Raw genomic sequence first — 17239 nt, forward strand, 5'->3', positions numbered from 1 at the left:
CCTGATCACCGTAAACGGCCCCTCGTAGGGCCGCTGTAGCGGTGGCCGATGCCCGCCCCTTCGTACAAACACAAACTTACAATTCTGCAGGTCTTTGGGTACACAGGTCGGGTTCTGCCCATGCTGCGAAGTGGGTATGGGGGCCAGGTTGCCAAGCGTCTCGCGTAGTCTGCCCAGGACTGCTGCGGGTTCTTCCTCGTGCCCCCTTGGGGCTGGTATGAACTCCCCGGGGACGACCAGGGGTGCGCCGTACACCAACTTGGCCGACGAGGTGTGCAGATCGTCTTTGGGCGCCGTGCGGATGCCGAGCAGGACCCAGGGAAGCTCGTCCACCTAGTTAGGCCCTTACAGGTGGGCCATGAGAGAAACGCTCCACCAGGCCATTCGACCGTGGGTGGTAGGCAGTTGTGTGGTGCAGCTGTGTCCCCAAAAGGCTTCTTTCGTTTTAATGAAAGCGGTGGCGGACGCCTCATCCCAGGTAATGTCCTTGCCCAGACCCGACATCAGGACGAACAGGGGGCGCATGAAGGGAGAAAGCGGTGGTAGAAATTTACCATACCCACGAATTCCTGAAGGCCTTTGATTGTGGTGGGTCGGGGGAAATGGCGGACTGCGTCTACCTTAGCGGGCAGAGGGGTTGCCCCGTCTGTAGTGATCCTGTGGCCCAGGAAGTCGATGGTGTCGAGCCCGAACTGGCATTTGGCTGGGTTGATTGTCAGGCCGTATTCACTCAGTTGGGCGTAGAGTTGACGGAGGTGGGACAGATGCTCCTGATGACTGCTGCTGGCTATGAGGATGTCGTCCAAATAGATGAAAGCGAAGTCCAGGTCGCGTCCCACCACGTCCATTAACCGCTGAAATGTCTGTGCGGCATTCTTCAGGCCGAACGGCATGCGGAGGAACTCGAAAAGGCCGAACGGGTTGATGAGTGCCGTTTTGGGGACGTCGTCTGGATGCATCGGGATTTGATGGTATCCCCGGACGAGGTCTACCTTGGAGAAGATCCGTGCGCCGTGCAGGTTTGCTGCAAAGTCCTGAATGTGCGGCACAGGGTAGCGGTCCGGTGTTGTAGCCTCGTTCAGCCTGCGGTAGTCGCCGCATGATCTCCAGCCCCCTGTTGCTTTGGGCACCATGTGCAGGGGGGAGGCCCATGGGCTGTCGGACTGCCGTATGATCCCCAATTCCTCCATCCTCTTGAACTCCTCCTTCGCCAGTCGGAGCTTGTCCAGGGGGAGCCTTCGTGCGCGGGCGTGGAGGGGTGTTCCCTGGGTCGGGATGTGGTGCTGTATGCCGTGTCTGGGCATGGCTGCCGTGAACTGCGGTGCCAGAACCGTTGGGAAATCCGCCAGGACTCTGGTGAAGTCATTGATGGACAGCGTGATGGAGTCCAGGTGTGGGGCTGGCAACTGGCCTTCACCCGGGGAGAACGTCTGAAAGGTCTCGGCGTGGACCAGTCTCTGCCTCGGCAGGTCGACCAGTAGGCTGTGAGACCGCAAAAAATCCGCACCCAGAAGCGGTTGGGCTACGGCGGCCAGTGTGAAGTCCCACGTGAACTGGCTGGAGCCGAACTGTAGCTGCACCGTACGGGTGCCGTAGGTCCTTACTGTGCTGCCGTTCGCGGCCCTCAGGGTGGGACCCGGTGCCCTGTTGCGGGTGTTGTAACTCGACGGAGGTAAGACGCTGATCTCGGCACCAGTGTCGACCAAAAAACGGCGTCCCGACCGCTTGTCCCACACATACAGGAGGCTATCCCGATGGCCAGCCGCCATAGCCTTGCAGGGTGGACGACAGCGGCGGGCTTCTGCGCCCCACCTCTAGTGGTAGAAGCACCATTATTCGTTGGTCTCCTCACCCCTGCCTCTGGGGTTAGCGGGCTCTGTGGCCGGGCCTGGTCTGGTTTGCTGCTGGGAGCATGGCCTGGTGATCTGTGCGACGGACGCCCCACTCCCCTTCTTGGCATTCCACAGCAAGTCTGCCCGGGCTGCCACCTTCCGGGGGGGGTCGCTGAAATCCGCGTCGGACAGCAGCAGGTGTATGTCCTCGGGCAGCTGCTCCAGGAATGTCTGCTCAAACATGAGGCAGGGCTTGTGTCCTCCAGCCAGAGACAACATCTCATTCATTAAAGCCGATGGAGGTCTGTCTCCCAAACTATCCAGGTGCAGTAAGCGGGCAGCCCGCTCGTGCTATGAGAGTCCGAAAGTCCTTATGAGCAGGGCTTTGAATTCTGTGTATTTGCTGTCCACTGGGGGAGACTGTATGACCGTATGACCTCCTCAACCTGGGCCGCTGTGTCCTGGTCGAGGGAGCTCACCACGTAGTAGTAACGTGACACACTCCGAGGTTATCTGCCGAACGTGGAATTGGGCTTCTGCTTGCTGGAACCATAGGTGAGGTCGCAGCGTCCAGAAGCTTGGCAGTTTCAACGAAACTGCATGAACAGATGCGGCGTCGGTCATCTTCGGCCCAAATATCGTTTGGGCCGTCGGGGTCACCAATTGTAGCGGTGTGCTATACACAGCGCTGAAAATAACGACACAGAGTTGGTAAACTGCAGTTACAAAAAGATTTTATTCGAACTTCGCGGCCTCGCTTTAAAGCCTTCCTGATCCCGCCCTCCCCGGGCGCGGATGCTGTAGGGGGCACGTATTCACGGTCCTGCGCGGGCTTTTTCCCTTGCTGGTGAAGCAGACTTGGCGCCCTTTTGGGACTGGCCTTTATGCCGGCGCGCTGGCTATTTGTGAGCCGGTTCGAGTGCACTAGGAAGTGGGTCGCCACAATAGACCTTTATGCAGTCATTATCCCCAAAAGTAATGTGGAATGTTTGTAAAGAACTCCAACAAAAAGAAAGATTTAGTTTGATGTTTTAAGGCTCTTCTTTGCCTAAACACTAAGTCACATCGGCTATGATATTGTGCATCAATATTTTGCAGTCTCATCCAATTTAAATAATAATTTGATTTTTCATTTTCTTCCAAAATAGATTTTTCACATTTCTTACAGTATACAGTGTGTATAAAAAGTATTCACTTCCCCTTAGAAATTTTTATGTTTTATTATTTTACAACATTGAATCACAGTGGATTTTATTTGGCCTTTTTGACACTGATCAACAGAAAAAGACTCATGTCAAAGTGAAAACAGACCTCTACAAAGTGATCTAAATTAATTATAATTAAACACAAAATCCTAATGATTTTCAAACGTTCCAGCACATCATCTTTCTTAACATCAACATGTTCTAACATAATCAGATCATTTTGCCCAATGAGTCTACTCTGCCATTTCATCATGGCCGGTCCATTTCCCTTTCAGCCTCAGTCTTGAGCCTTCTCCCTGTAACCCTTCATGTCCTGGCTGATCAAGAATCTATCAACCTCTGCCTTAAATATACACAATGTTTTGGCCTCCAAAGCTGCTTGTGGCAAAGAATTCCACATATCCACTACTCGCAAGCTAAAGAAATTCCTTGTCATCTCCGTTCAAAAAAGATGCCTTTCTCTTCTCTCCGGACTCCCCCACCATAGAAAATGTTAGCCCAATTCTCATCCCACCTCCCATATAATATTAGCAGATACTGCAATACACCCGGACACTTAGTTTAGAATCAGAATCAGGTTTATTATCACCGGCATGTGTCGTGAAATTTCCTTGACCAGAAGACACCAGCGTCGGTCACACCTGTCAATAGCCATGCTCTCCTAACATTTGGTCAAGGTGCCTCTGACTGGTGAATACTGAAGTAAAGTATTCATTAGGGATCTCCCCTAACTCCTTCAACTCCATACACTTGTTTCTTCTTCTGTCCCTATCCAACACTCAAATGTGTAAAATATTGTGGGGTTTTCCTTAATCCTGCACATCAAGGCCTTCTCATGTTTTCCTCTTGCTCTGCAAAATCCATTCTTAAATTACCTCCCCTCCTGACTACCTTGCAACTCTTTAGAGCCCTATCTGATCCTTGCTTCCTAATCCTTGAGTAGCCTTCTTTCTTCCTCTTGACTAGATGTTCCACATCTCTCCTGAACTACGGTTCCTTCACCCTACTGTCCCTTTCCTGCCTCAATGGAACAAACCTATCCAAAATCAAGTCAAGTCACTTTTATTGTCATTTCGACCATAACTGCTGGTACAGTGCATAATAAAACTGAGATAACGTTTTTCAGGACCATGGTGTTACATGACACAGTACAAAAACTAGACTGAACTACATAAAAAATAACACAGAAAACTACACTAGACTACAGACCTACAACAGGACTGCGTAAAGTGCACAAAACAGTGCAGGCATTACAATAAATAACAAACAGGACAATAGGGCAAGGTGTCAGTCCAGGCTCTGCGTATTGAGGAGTCTGATAGCTTGGGGGAAGAAACTGTTACATAGGACCAGAGAACCCGTATGCTTTGGAGCCTTTTCCCAGACAGGAGGAGAGAGAAGAGATTGTATGAGGGGCGTATGGGGTCCTTCATAATGCTGTTTCCTTTGCGGATGCAGCATGTAGTGTAAATGTCCGTGATGGCGGGAAGAGGGACCCCGATGATCTTCTCAGCTGACCTCACTATCCGCTGCAGTGTCTTGCAATCCGAGATGGTGCATTTTCTGAACCAGGCAGTGATGCAGCTGCTCAGGATGCTCTCAATACAACCTCTGTAGAATGTGATGAGGATGGGGGGTGGGAGATGGACTTTCCTCAGCCTTTGCAGAAAGTAGACACGCTGCTGGGCTTTCTTTGCTATGGCGCTGGTGTTGAGGGACCAGGTGAGATTCACCGCCAGGTGAACACCAAGAAATTTGGTGCTGTTAACGATCTCTACCGAGGAGCCGTCGATGTTCAGTGGGGAGAGGTCGCTCTGTGCCCTCCTGAAGTCAACAACCATCTCTTTTGTTTTGTTCACATTCAGAGACAGGTTGTTGGCTCTGCACCAGTCCATTAGCCACTGCACCTCCTCTCTGTAAGCTGACTCGTCGTTCCTGCTGATGAGACCCACCACGGTTGTGTCATCGGCGAACTTGATGATGTGGTTTGAGCTGTATGTTGCAGCACAGTCGTGGGTCAGCAGAGTGAACAGCAGTGGACTGAGCACACAGTCCTGGGGGGCCCCTGTGCTCAGTGTGATGGTGTTGGAGATGCTGCTCCCGATCCGGACTGACTGAGTCTCCCAGTCAGGAAGTCTAGTATCCAGTTGCAGAGGGAGGTGTTCAGGCCCAGTAGGCTCAGTTCCCATGCAAGTGCTCCCTAAAGAACCTCCACATTTCTGTGAGTCCATCTAATTTACACTCCCAAGTTCCTGCATCATAATTCCTCCTCCCTCAATTAAATACTTCCCTATACCATCGGCTCTTAACCATATCCAAGGCTATGGTTAGAGAGTTGTTAGAGGTTATGGAGAGTTGTGATTGCTATCTCCAAAATGCTCACACACCTGACAGAGTTCAGTTTTTATTTATTGAGATACAGCTTGGAGTAGGCCCTTCCGACCCTTTGAGTCGCAGTTGCCAACAATCCTCCGATTTCATTCTAGCCTTATCAAAGGATAATTTATAATGACCAATTAACCTGCCAACCAGTATGTCTTTGGACTGTGGGAGGAAACTGGAACACCCAGAGAAAGCCCACAAGGTCACAGGGAGAACGTATAAACTCCTTAACAGGCAGCGACGAGAATTGAACCCGTTTGCTGGTACTGGAAACCGCTATGCTACTGTGCTTAGTCTAGTACCAGATCTAGTATAGCCTCTTCTCAAGGCCTGTCTACATATCGTGTCAGAAATCCTTCATGGGTACACCTAACAATATCCGCCCAATCTGAACCTTTTGCACCAAAGAGGTGCCAATGAATATTAGGGAATTAGAAACTTCTCATGACTTGGCATGTTGGAGGTTCCAATTCATGAATGCCCTGATTTGAATTCCTGAATCTTTTTGATCATTTTAATAATGTTATCCTTGTTCTTACAGTGGAGAAGCCAAGAATCTGTTTACAGTGAGATGATAATTATGGTTGGCATTTGACATTCCTGATGGTGTGGGCATTTCATGCCTTCTGTTGTTCATATTCAATAGCTTGTTTGTGCAGCAGTGTCAAAGAACAAACTATTTTGTGTCTTTGAGAACTTCATTGTTTGCTTACTTGCAGCTGCTGTTCTGGGGTTTGGATGATGGAAGTGAAACTGAATGAGGTAGTGATCAGTAAGACTTATGGAATGGCTGATCCAGATGCACTTGCTATCTCTTCCTCAGATGCTTTTGCTTGGATCTTGTGTTTATCCCCTCTTGAAACAAGGTGTTGGTGTTGAAAAAAATGTTCAATTGGATGCTGCTGCAGTTTGTTCTCTCTTCCTCCTGGTCTCGACATCTTTTTCTCAGAGAACTCAATTCCTTGCCAGAGAATTATAGACTAAAAGAGCATGGAGAGACCAATCCCACTTACTAATGCCACTTCTTTGGTAGATCTTTAAAACTGTCCTACTCGGTCATTCTTTGTGATTGATGCTGATTGCCTCTTAAGTCCCAACTTAAATTAACTTGTTCTGTCACAAAGTTTGTCACTTTTGGAAATGGTGGCAAATAAGAGGGTAGTTAGGGAAGGGGTAGGACCACACAGAGACAAAAGGAATTGGGCAAGGTCGTTCATGTGCACCACATACAGTGCTTTGTAAAGGTATTCCGCTCCTGGCCCTTCGTTCACATGAGTAAGTATTGCTACCTGGGAATTACAACTGATTTTGATCAATTTTACTGAGAATATTTATTTGTGAATCACATGCTACTTTTTTCATGGTAGAACCTAGAAACCAGGGAAAATTGTAAAGTATGGAAAAACTAAAAATCCAAAAACTGGAATGTCAGCAGTTCAAACTTATTCATCCCCCTTTGCTCAGTACTTAGTTGAACCACCTCTTGTAACTTTTACAGCTAGTAGTCTTTTTTGAAAAGTCTCTTTTAGCTTTGTACAATGTGATGGAGCACGGTTTGCCCATTCCTCCTTGAAAAATTGCTCAAGCTGTGCCAGGCTAGTTGGGGAGCAGCAATGAACAGCAGTCGAGATGTTCGATCAGATTAAGGACAGGACTTTGACTGGGCATCAGTTTTCTTCATTTGAAGCCCCTCCATGGTTGCTCTGGCAGTGTGCTTTGAGTCATCTTATTGAAAGACAAACTTCAAAGTTCAAAGTAAATTTATTGTCAAAGTACGTGTTTGTCACCATATACAACCCCGAGATTCATTTTCCTATGGGCATACTCAAAAAATCCAATAACCGTAATAAAATCAATGAACTTGGGCATTCAGCCAGTGTGCAGAAGACAACAAACTGTGCAAATGTGAAAAGAAAGCAATAATAATTAATAAATAAGTGATAAATGTTGAGAACATGAGATGAAGATTCCTTGAAAGTGAGTCCATAGGTTGTAGGAACATTTCAGTGATGAGGCAAGTGAAGTTATTCCCTTTGGTTCGAGAGCCTAATGGCTGGGGGGTAATAACTATTACGTATTGAACCTGGTGGTGTGAGTCCTGAGGCTCCTGTACCACCTTCCTGATTACAGTAGAGAGAAGAGAGCATGTCCTAGGAGATGGGAGACCCTGATGATGGATGCACTTTCTTGTGACAGTGTTTTGTGTAGTCGTACTCAATGGTGATGGACATTCAAGGGCATTGAAGTTTCCGTCCCAGGCTGTGATTCAGCCAGTCGATATACATTTATAGAAGTTTGTCAAAGTTTTGGCTATCATGCAGTATCTTCACAAGCTCCTAAGGAAGTAGAAGAGCTGCCGTACACTTAGGTGCTGACCTTCTCCCCAGTTTATGCTTTCTGGTTGAGGCAAGCAGATCTTTTTGTATTTAGCAACATTCATCTTCCCATCAATCCTGACTAGATTTCCAGTCCCTGCTGCTGAAGAGCATTCCCATAGCATGTTGCTACCTCCACCATACTTTACAGTAGGGATGATGTTACCTGGCTGATCTGCATTATTAGATTTACACCTCATGTACTGCTTATTGTTGGGGCCAAAAAGTTCCATTTTAGTCAAATCCAACTACAAGCATTTATAGGTAAGGATATGTCATTTGTTCAGCCAGGGCTTCTTCCTTGCCACTTTTCCACCCTTTTTGTGCAAGGTCTTAGAGATCGTAGAGCCATGAACTTCATCTCCAGTTGCAGCCGCTGACTTCTACAGCTCACTCAGAGTGACTGTTGGCGTCACAGTAGCCTCTCTTACAAATGCCAAACTTCTTCAACAACTACGTTTATAGGAACGACCTGACCTAGGCAGTGCTGCTGTGGTATTGTCTCCATGTTTTCACAATGGACTGCATCAAGCTCCGAGGTACATATGTTCAGTGCCTTTGAGATGGTCCTGTACTCTTCCCCAGATTTGTGCTTCTCTATTATCATTTCCCTAACTTGTCTTAGAAACATAGAAAACCTACAGCACAATACAGGCCCTTCAGCCCACAAAGCTATGCCGGACATGTCCTTACATTAGAACTATCTAGGCTTACCCATAGCCCTATTTTTCCAAGCTCCATGTAGCCATCCAGGAGCCTCTTAAAAAACCCTATCATTTCTGCCTCCACCACCGCCGCCGGCAGCCAATTCCATGCACTCGAATGATCTTTTGTCTTCATTTTGGTTTGGTTTGTTAAAAATCTACCATACCTTCAGAGAGAGGGAGTATCTATTCTTATGAATTCATTGAAAATAGGTGATCCTCCAATTTTCTACATAAACAAATTGTATGGGTTGGTAAGGTAATGTATTTTACCTGAGGAAAGTTATCATAGTAATTACAAAGTGGATAAATACTTCTTCAAAATCATAACTTTTAGTTTTAACTTTGAGTAAATTGTTGACAGATTTTGGGATTTTTCTTTTGATTTGACATGATGCACAGTGTTTTGTAGGTTAGCTCAAAAATAATACTTAATATATTTTAAATTTAGGAAATGGGACCGTAAAATGTGAAGATAGTCTGAGGGCTGAATACTTTTTCAAGGCAGTCCAAGTATTCATCAAAGAGAAGGATGCACAGGGAGGTTAAGGAGGGGTATTGTTAATGTTCTAGGGCATGTTGATATCCAAAAGGAGGTTGTGTTGGGTCTCTTGAAGCTGATGGGATCTATTTCAGGTTATTGAGGGAAACATGAGAAGAGATTGTTGGCACTTTGATCGTGGTCTTTGTATTTCTTTAACCACAAGCAGGCCTCTGAGGGCTGAACAATAGCCAATATTGTTCCATTGTTTAAGAATGGTAATAGGAGTAATCCAGCAAGTTTTAGATCAGTGGTGGGGCAATTATTGGACAAGATTCTTTAAGATAGGATTTACCCACATCTAGAAAAGCATGGCATTAAAGATAGTAACATAGTTTTGTGTAGGGGAGATGATGTTTTTTTCAATCTGTTTGAGGCTTTTTAGAAAGTGTCGAAGGTGATTGATGAAGGTAAGGCAGTGAATGTTATCTACATGTAAAATATTTGACAAGGTTCCCTCACTGTAGGTTGATCTTCTTGTTTAAGATGACACTACCAAAGACTTGCAACAGCTTACCGGTAGTTTGAAAGCAAAGAGATTTGATTAAAACCATTATTAATAACATTTTTAAAGTAAATTATTGTAAACTATCACTGGAAGCAATGAAGAAGCAAGTGAAGGCAAAGTGAACTCGCAGGATGTGCCCAGGTGGTGTGCTGTAAAATCAACACGCTTGGAGTTGGAGTGCTGGTCGGAGTGGATGATTCATTCAGAGGAGAGAAGGTAGGACAGAGGAGTTCCGATAACTGTCCAACTAAACTGGGTACGAGGATGGATTGCTCTAAACACCGAGCCAAATTGAAGAGGTCAAGAATGGCTTCTTCGGCAGTGAAATCCAGATCCAAAGCAAATTGATGGATGGCTTGTTCAAGGCCCAGAGTGACTGGCTGCAGTGAGGCCTGAGTCCCAATGCAAGGTGCAATCTGTGGTTCGCAGCCCATAGAGACAGGAAAGGCAGGGAGTCGGGTGAGGTTGGATCATTCTGGGCACTGAGCCGATTTGGAGAGGTCGAGAACAGCTCCTTCAGCAGCAAAATCTAGGCTCTGGTTCGCTGGCAGCAGGGCCCAGATCCTAGTACGAGTTTTGGAAACTTAAATGCTGGCCCTGATAGTCTGGGGCTTTCTCTCTCCATGATGCTAAGGCTTTTGGACAGCTCCTGGCTGCTGTGCTTCGTCTGCAACTTTATGGCAATTTGCCCCACTAATATGATGAACTGAATACCAAGGGTTTGGGACTACACCGAGCTGCTCTGGGGACTTGGATCTAAGGACTCAATTTGGTTCAGAATGCTGTTGTTGTTGCTCGCTTCTATTGTCTATATGATTTTTTTTTCTCTTTCTCGGGGGCGGGGTTGGGACTTTATTTTTTAATTGGGCCCTTTAAGGTTCCTTGCTTTGCGACTGTAAATCTCAAGGTTGTATAATTTATACATTCTTAGATATAAATGCACTTTGAAACTTTGATCCAAAAGATAAAGGTACAGGTGATCTAATGTCTTACTGCGTCCCACTTGATCTGTGACCAGGTCTGTTTTGCGGAGATCATTGCTGAGACCTGTGCTGTCTGTGATGTATATAAATGATTCGAATAGAAGATGAAGGTAGGCTAATTAGTAACTTTATAGGTGACATGAAAATTGGTGGATTTGTGAAAACTGAAAGGCTGTCTAATGATACTGCAGCATATCCATCGGTTGGAAATATGGGCAGAGAAATAGCAGATGGAGTTTATTCCGGACAAATGAGGGGTGTTACTCTTTGGGAGGTCATAAATAAGGAGAAAGTTACAGTAAATAATGGGATCTTTAGGAGCATTGATGTATAGAGGAGTCCTGAGGTACAAGTCCATAGCTCCCAGAAAACAGCAGTGGATAGGATAGAAAAGAAGGCATACAGTATACTTGAGGAAATCTGCAGATGCTGGAAATTCAAACAACAACACACACAAAATGCTGGTGGAACACAGCAGGCCAGACAGCATCTATAGGAGAAGCACTGTCTGACCGAAGGGTCTCGCCAGACAGCATCTATAGGAGAAGCACTGTCTGACCGAAGGGTCTCGGCCCGAAACGTCAACAGTACTTCTCCTATAGATGCTGCCTAGCCTGCTGTGTTCCACTAGCATTTTGTGTGTGTTGTTGTACAGTATACTTGTCTTCATTGGTTGGGGCATTGAGTAAAGGTAGGGAAATCATATTAATCTGTATGAATCATGTGGACCATTGTGTGCAGTTATGAAGGAAGGATATGGAGGCTTTGTCGAGGATGCATAAAAGGTTGACCAGGATACTGCCTGAATTTAGAGAGTATTAGCTATAAGGGGCACACTTGGATTTGGAAGGTGAGGGTGATGCACCATCAATAACTCACGCTGAGACGTAGGAAGCGAGGTATCGGCTTTTATTGACTGGAAGAATGAACAACACTACATCCTGGGGAATGAGGCCGGGCAACAGGTCACAGTCGCCTTTATACAGGGGTCTGTGGGAGGAGCCACAGGAGCAGTCAGCAGGGGGTCTGTGGGAGGAGCCACAGGAGCAGTCAGCAGGGGTCTGTGGGAGGAGCCACAGGAGCAGTCAGCAGGGGGTCTGTGGGAGGAGCCACAGGAGCAGTCAGCAGGGGGTCAGTGGGAGGAGCCACAGGAGCAGTCAGCAGGGGTCTGTGGGAGGAGCCACAGGAGCAGTCAGCAGGGGTCTGTGGGAGGAGCCACAGGAGCAGTCAGCAGGGGTCTGTGGGAGGAGCCACAGGAGCAGTCAGCAGGGGTCTGTGGGAGGAGCCACAGGAGCAGTCAGTGGGGGTCTGTGGGAGGAGCCACAGGAGCAGTCAGCAGGGGTCTGTGGGAGGAGCCACAGGAGCAGTCAGCGGGGGTCTGTGGGAGGAGCCACAGGAGCAGTCAGCGGGGGTCTGTGGGAGGAGCCACAGGAGCAGTCAGCAGGGGTCTGTGGGAGGAGCCACAGGAGCAGTCAGCAGGGGTCTGTGGGAGGAGCCACAGGAGCAGTCAGCAGGGGGCCTGTGGGAGGAGCCACAGGAGCAGTCAGCAGGGGTCTGTGGGAGGAGCCACAGGAGCAGTCAGCAGGGGGTCTGTGGGAGGAGTCAGCAGGGGTCTGTGGGAGGAGCCACAGGAGCAGTCAGCAGGGGGCCTGTGGGAGGAGCCACAGGAGCAGTCAGCAGGGGTCTGTGGGAGGAACCACAGGAGCAGTCAGCAGGGGGTCTGTGGGAGGAGTCAGCAGGGGTCTGTGGGAGGAGCCACAGGAGCAGTCAGCAGGGGGTCTGTGGGAGGGGCCACAGGAGCAGTCAGCAGGGGTCTGTGGGAGGAGCCACAGGAGCAGTCAGCAGGGGGTCTGTGGGAGGAGCCACAGGAGCAGTCAGCGGGGGTCTGTGGGAGGAGCCACAGGAGCAGTCAACAGGGGGTCTGTGGGAGGAACCACAGGAGCAGTCAGCAGGGGGTCTGTGGGAGGAGCCACAGGAGCAGTCAGCAGGGGGTCTGTGGGAGGAGCCACAGGAGCAGTCAGCAGGGGGTCTGTGGGAGGAGCCACAGGAGCAGTCAGCAGGGGGTCTGTGGGAGGAGCCACAGGAGCAGTCAGCAGGGGTCTGTGGGAGGAGCCACAGGAGCAGTCAGCAGGGGGTCTGTGGGAGGAACCACAGGAGCAGTCAGCAGGGGGTCTGTGGGAGGAGCCACAGGAGCAGTCAGCAGGGGGTCTGTGGGAGGAGCCACAGGAGCAGTCAGCAGGGGATCTGTGGGAGGAGTCACAGGAGCAGTCAGCGGGGGGTCAGTGGGAGGAGCCACAGGAGCAGTCAGCAGGGGGTCTGTGGGAGGAGCCACAGGAGCAGTCAGCAGGGGGTCTGTGGGAGGAGCCACAGGAGCAGTCAGCGGGGGGTCTGTGGGAGGAGCCACAGGAGCAGCCCAGACAGGTATATCTAGTTCACCACAGAGGGGGAGCCTGATAGAGGGGAGCCTCATAGTGTTATGAGAGATAGAGGTAGGATAGGTAGTCAAAGTCTTTTCATTAGGATGGAAAAATAAAATAACAGAAGGGCAATAGCTTTAACATGAGAGGGAGAAAGTTCAAAGGAATGTTGGAGACAATTTTTTTTACAGTGTTAGTAGCCTGAAACACATTGTGAAGGGAGGAGATAGAAGCAGATATGATAGTAGCAGTTAAGAGGCATTTAGGTGGGCATAAGACAGGTAGGGAATGAAGAAATACAGATCATGGGCAAGCAAATAGGGTTGGTGTAATTTGGCATTGCAGTTGGCACAGACATCATCGGCCAATGGTTTGTTCCTGTGCTGTACTATTCTATATAATTACCCAGGTAGGAACGATTATTAAATGATGGCCTGCACCGCAAAGTCAAATACCTTTGGTAGAATGTAAATAAAAACACTGTGCATTCATGACTAAAGCTGCAATGAATTGGCTAATTTGCAAAGTGAAAATTTTCACAAGGCAAAAGTTAAGCACTACTGTATGGTGAACGTGATTAAGTAGATGCTGTATTCTAACGAAAGGTTTTCTATCACAATACAAAGATCATTGCTGTTGTTTCAGTTTGGCTACCTGCTGACGCATCCTATGTGAAGATATTTGTGCAAGATATCAATATCCTTGTGTTTGGCATTGTTGTAAATATTCTTTTATCTTAGTCAAGTGGTTGTAGGTTCAAGTCGCTCTCCGAAGACTGGAGAACAGAAGTCTGGACTGACACAGCATTGGCTTTCAAGTGAAGTTTAAAATTAATGCCTTTCTTCTCAGAATATTTTTTAAAATTACCAGAGTTATTTCAAAATAAAATGGTGAAATTGTCACTGATCCCGAGTAATAGTTATCTTTCACTCATCTTCATTCAAAGGTCTTTATCATATTGCTATTTGTAGGGCCTTATTCTGTTTTCTACATTACGATTAATACTATATTTCAAGCATATGTTATTAGTTGTGAAGCACATTGAAATGTCACAAAAGTTGCTATAGTAAAAATGTGATTTTTTTCCTTCTGTAGAATTTGGTGGAACTATTGCATTTCAGCAGTTGAGACCAATTTACTGTGGTAGTGGAAAAAGGAAATGGATAATCCAAGTTATAAGAATTCCTTTTGTAATAAGTATAGGTGCATAAAGTATCTGTTTCTCTTCTTTTATTTTCCTTTTACAGAGTTTGTTTTTGGACCATCTCCGATAGTAAAAGAATGTGTAGAAACGTATAAATTTATTGTTCTCAAAATGTTGGAATTTATCAGTAAAAGGAAGAGAGCACTTTTTTAAACTTTTGACTTCAAATTCGTATTAGCATCTTTGCAGATCTAACACTTTGGACAAATGGACAATGATCTCCAACAATAAGATATTCATAACTGAACAGTAAAATTTTTATAAATGTCTTCATTAAAATACATTTCCTTTATTTTTATAGCTCCAAAACCTAAGGAGTGTGAATATAGCAGCACTTCAAAGATCTGTGGTAAGTTGGTATACCAAGACATTTTAAATGAGTTTGACGGAAATATTATGAATTATAGTAATGATAACAATTGTGAGGGACTTCTAAAGTTGACTATATTTATGTCTGATGACAAAAGTATCCTTCTACGTCCTATCGAAAGAATAGATACGACTGAATTTAAAATTTATACTTTTCTCTATTTTAACATTTCAGAATTTGATGAGGCTGTTCCAAAAACCAAGCGATTAGATACAAGTTCACACAAAGCAAGAGCACAGCTTGCCTTGAAAGTTAAAAGGCAGCCTCCTTCTAGATTAAAACTAAAGGAATATCTTGGAGCTGGTGATGAGAATGAAATAATACAGGTAAAGGCAATGTAATCTTATCATTTGATTAATTTTCTAAGCCACTTTTCTGAGTCCTGTTCACTTTTGCAACACAGTTGCTTCTGTTTTCCAACTAGTTTACAAACAGGTCTCAGGATTAGAATGCCGTCATACAATTAAGGAGTTATATAGTTTTGCTTTAGAAAATGCAATAGCTTCTGCTTTTACAAAACCCTTGGCAAAGTACAGTCAGCCCTCCTTATCCGCGGAGGATTGGTTCCGAGACCCCCCCCGCGGATACCAAAAAACGCGGATGCTCAAGTCCCTTATTTAACCTGTCTCAGTGCGGTGGTCTTTAGGACCCAGAGGAACCCCGGACTTTATTTAACTTGTCTCAGTGTGGTGGACATTAGGACCCGGTGGTGCAGCTCCGAATCTGCAGTGTTTCTGTTCACGAAACTAATCACGATCACGATTGAAAATAAGGTGTAAGTAATAAAGCAATGGGAAAGAGGTGAAACGCCTTCGGTCATTGGAAAAGCATTAGGCTACAGTCGGTCAACGATCGGAACAATTTTAATGGAGCATGTGAAAGGCTCTGCCCCAATGAAAGCTACAATTATTACTAAGCAATGCAGTGGTTTAATTATTGAAATACCAATGTTTCTTAAGTGTTTCATATGCATAGAAAGGTAAAATATGTACTATATACTAAGAAAAACGTTTGACTAACTGAAGCTAAATAACACTGGGTGTACCTGTTCCGACTTCAAATCCGACTTAAAGACGGACTCAGGAATGGAACTCATTCATAACCTGGGGATTGCCTGTACTTTTAAGTCATTCTAGATTACTTATAATACCTAATACAATGCTATGTAAATAGTTGTTATACTCTATTGTTTAGGGAATAATGACAAGAAAAAGTAGTCTGTACATGCTCAAACAACGAGTGCTGGAGGGAGAACTTCCGAGTTTTCCCGATCTGTGGTTGGTTGAATCCGCACATGTGGAATCCGCGGATAAGGAGGGCCGACTGTATATCATGGCCTAGTATGGCTTTGTGTCAAGAATTTTCTTACTAATTTTCAAGTAATTAATATTTATCATTGTACTCTGCTATGTGGAACTAGACATGGTCTGAGGTATAGATTCAGGGCTATGCTTTCTCCCTTCCTAATATGATGCTGTTGTGCCATAACATAGATTTTAATGTCCACTTTGTAAAAGAGTGCCCAAAGCAGACTAATTAGCACAAGCCTTGATACTTTTATGGTTTCTTCCCAAATTTCATTATATATCTTCAATCGTCTGCATTCTTATTTCATCTTGTTCACCATAAATATTAATTCTGCAATAACTCTCCCGTTGCATATACATTCATTTATTTTTCAACGACTTAGCAAAACTACACCACAAACAATGCTTCTTCCAGCATTTCAGTGCTGGCCTGGCCAAGCTGTGTAAATCTGTGCCTTTTTTTTAAGGTTTTGTATTCAAATCAGAATCATGTATACACAAAGAACAAAAGAAAATCCCAAATTGACGTTCTTGCTGTGGCATATCACTTTCCACATTTCTTTGTTGTCATCAACTTCCTTTATCCTAACTGTGTATTTCCAGACAAGCTACCTAAGCTTCTAACCTGAATAAAAACAGAAAATGCTCAGGGTAGTGAGTGAGCTGGGAAGAGCCCTTGGAGGTGGAAAAAGAATTACTATTTCATCAATATTTAATCAGAACATACTATCTATGTTTTTATAACAACAAAATATTTAATCAAGGCTATGTGAAAATCTTATGAAAACTGCAGTTAATTGTGTCAAGAGGAACTAGGTGTTACTTGTGTGTATGTGGGCTGAGTTTGCTCATGCTAGTTCTGGAGCAAGGAAATGATGAGACAGAGTTCTAGTGTTGCTGCATTTTAGATCACTTTCAGCTGATAGAAATAAACAAAAAATCACAATGGGTTATTAGCTCAAAATTCTCAAACAACATGAAAAACATTGAAGTATAACACGCAACTGGTTTAAATATATTTTCTCTAATATGTCTTCTAATTACAGTAAATGATTGCTTAAAAATTGCCTTGGATAAAATGCTAAGAAAAATGCTGTATCCTAAACTTTCTGAAAAATATTTGGAACTTACTATTAGGATATTTCTATATATGAAAACCTATTCAGTTATTAAAAATAACAGTCTTTAAAAGCTAAAATATCTGATTAGTGAATTGCTGAAAATTTGTGTCATTATTTTGTACACCTGATGATTAATTTATTTGTGTGCTCATTGTATTGAACCTCTAAGTTTTGAAACCCAGAATTTATCCACCTTTTCTTTTGTTGAAGTGGTACAATTTTTCCTCTTGATCACCATGGTTCCGACAATCATGCAGTTCTTCCTGCACTTCCAGCAGCTTTCTAGGCAA

At 45.4% G+C, this 17239-nt stretch overlaps 1 protein-coding gene across 2 annotated transcripts in view; it reads left to right on the forward strand.

Annotated features, from left to right (window-relative positions):
* ppp1r9ala (protein phosphatase 1 regulatory subunit 9A-like A) overlaps positions 1-17239 on the forward strand; it is an 88883-nt gene that overhangs the window by 51229 nt on the left and 20415 nt on the right. For both annotated transcript variants that reach the window (XM_073047206.1, XM_073047205.1), the window contains 2 exons: positions 14453-14500; positions 14696-14847. In XM_073047206.1, coding sequence (XP_072903307.1) covers positions 14453-14500; positions 14696-14847 — 200 coding nt within the window. The remainder of the gene's footprint in view (positions 1-14452; positions 14501-14695; positions 14848-17239) is intronic.

Source organism: Hemitrygon akajei, chromosome 5, assembly GCF_048418815.1.
Source record: "Hemitrygon akajei chromosome 5, sHemAka1.3, whole genome shotgun sequence".
In the NCBI taxonomy this organism is placed as follows: Eukaryota; Metazoa; Chordata; class Chondrichthyes; order Myliobatiformes; family Dasyatidae; genus Hemitrygon; species Hemitrygon akajei.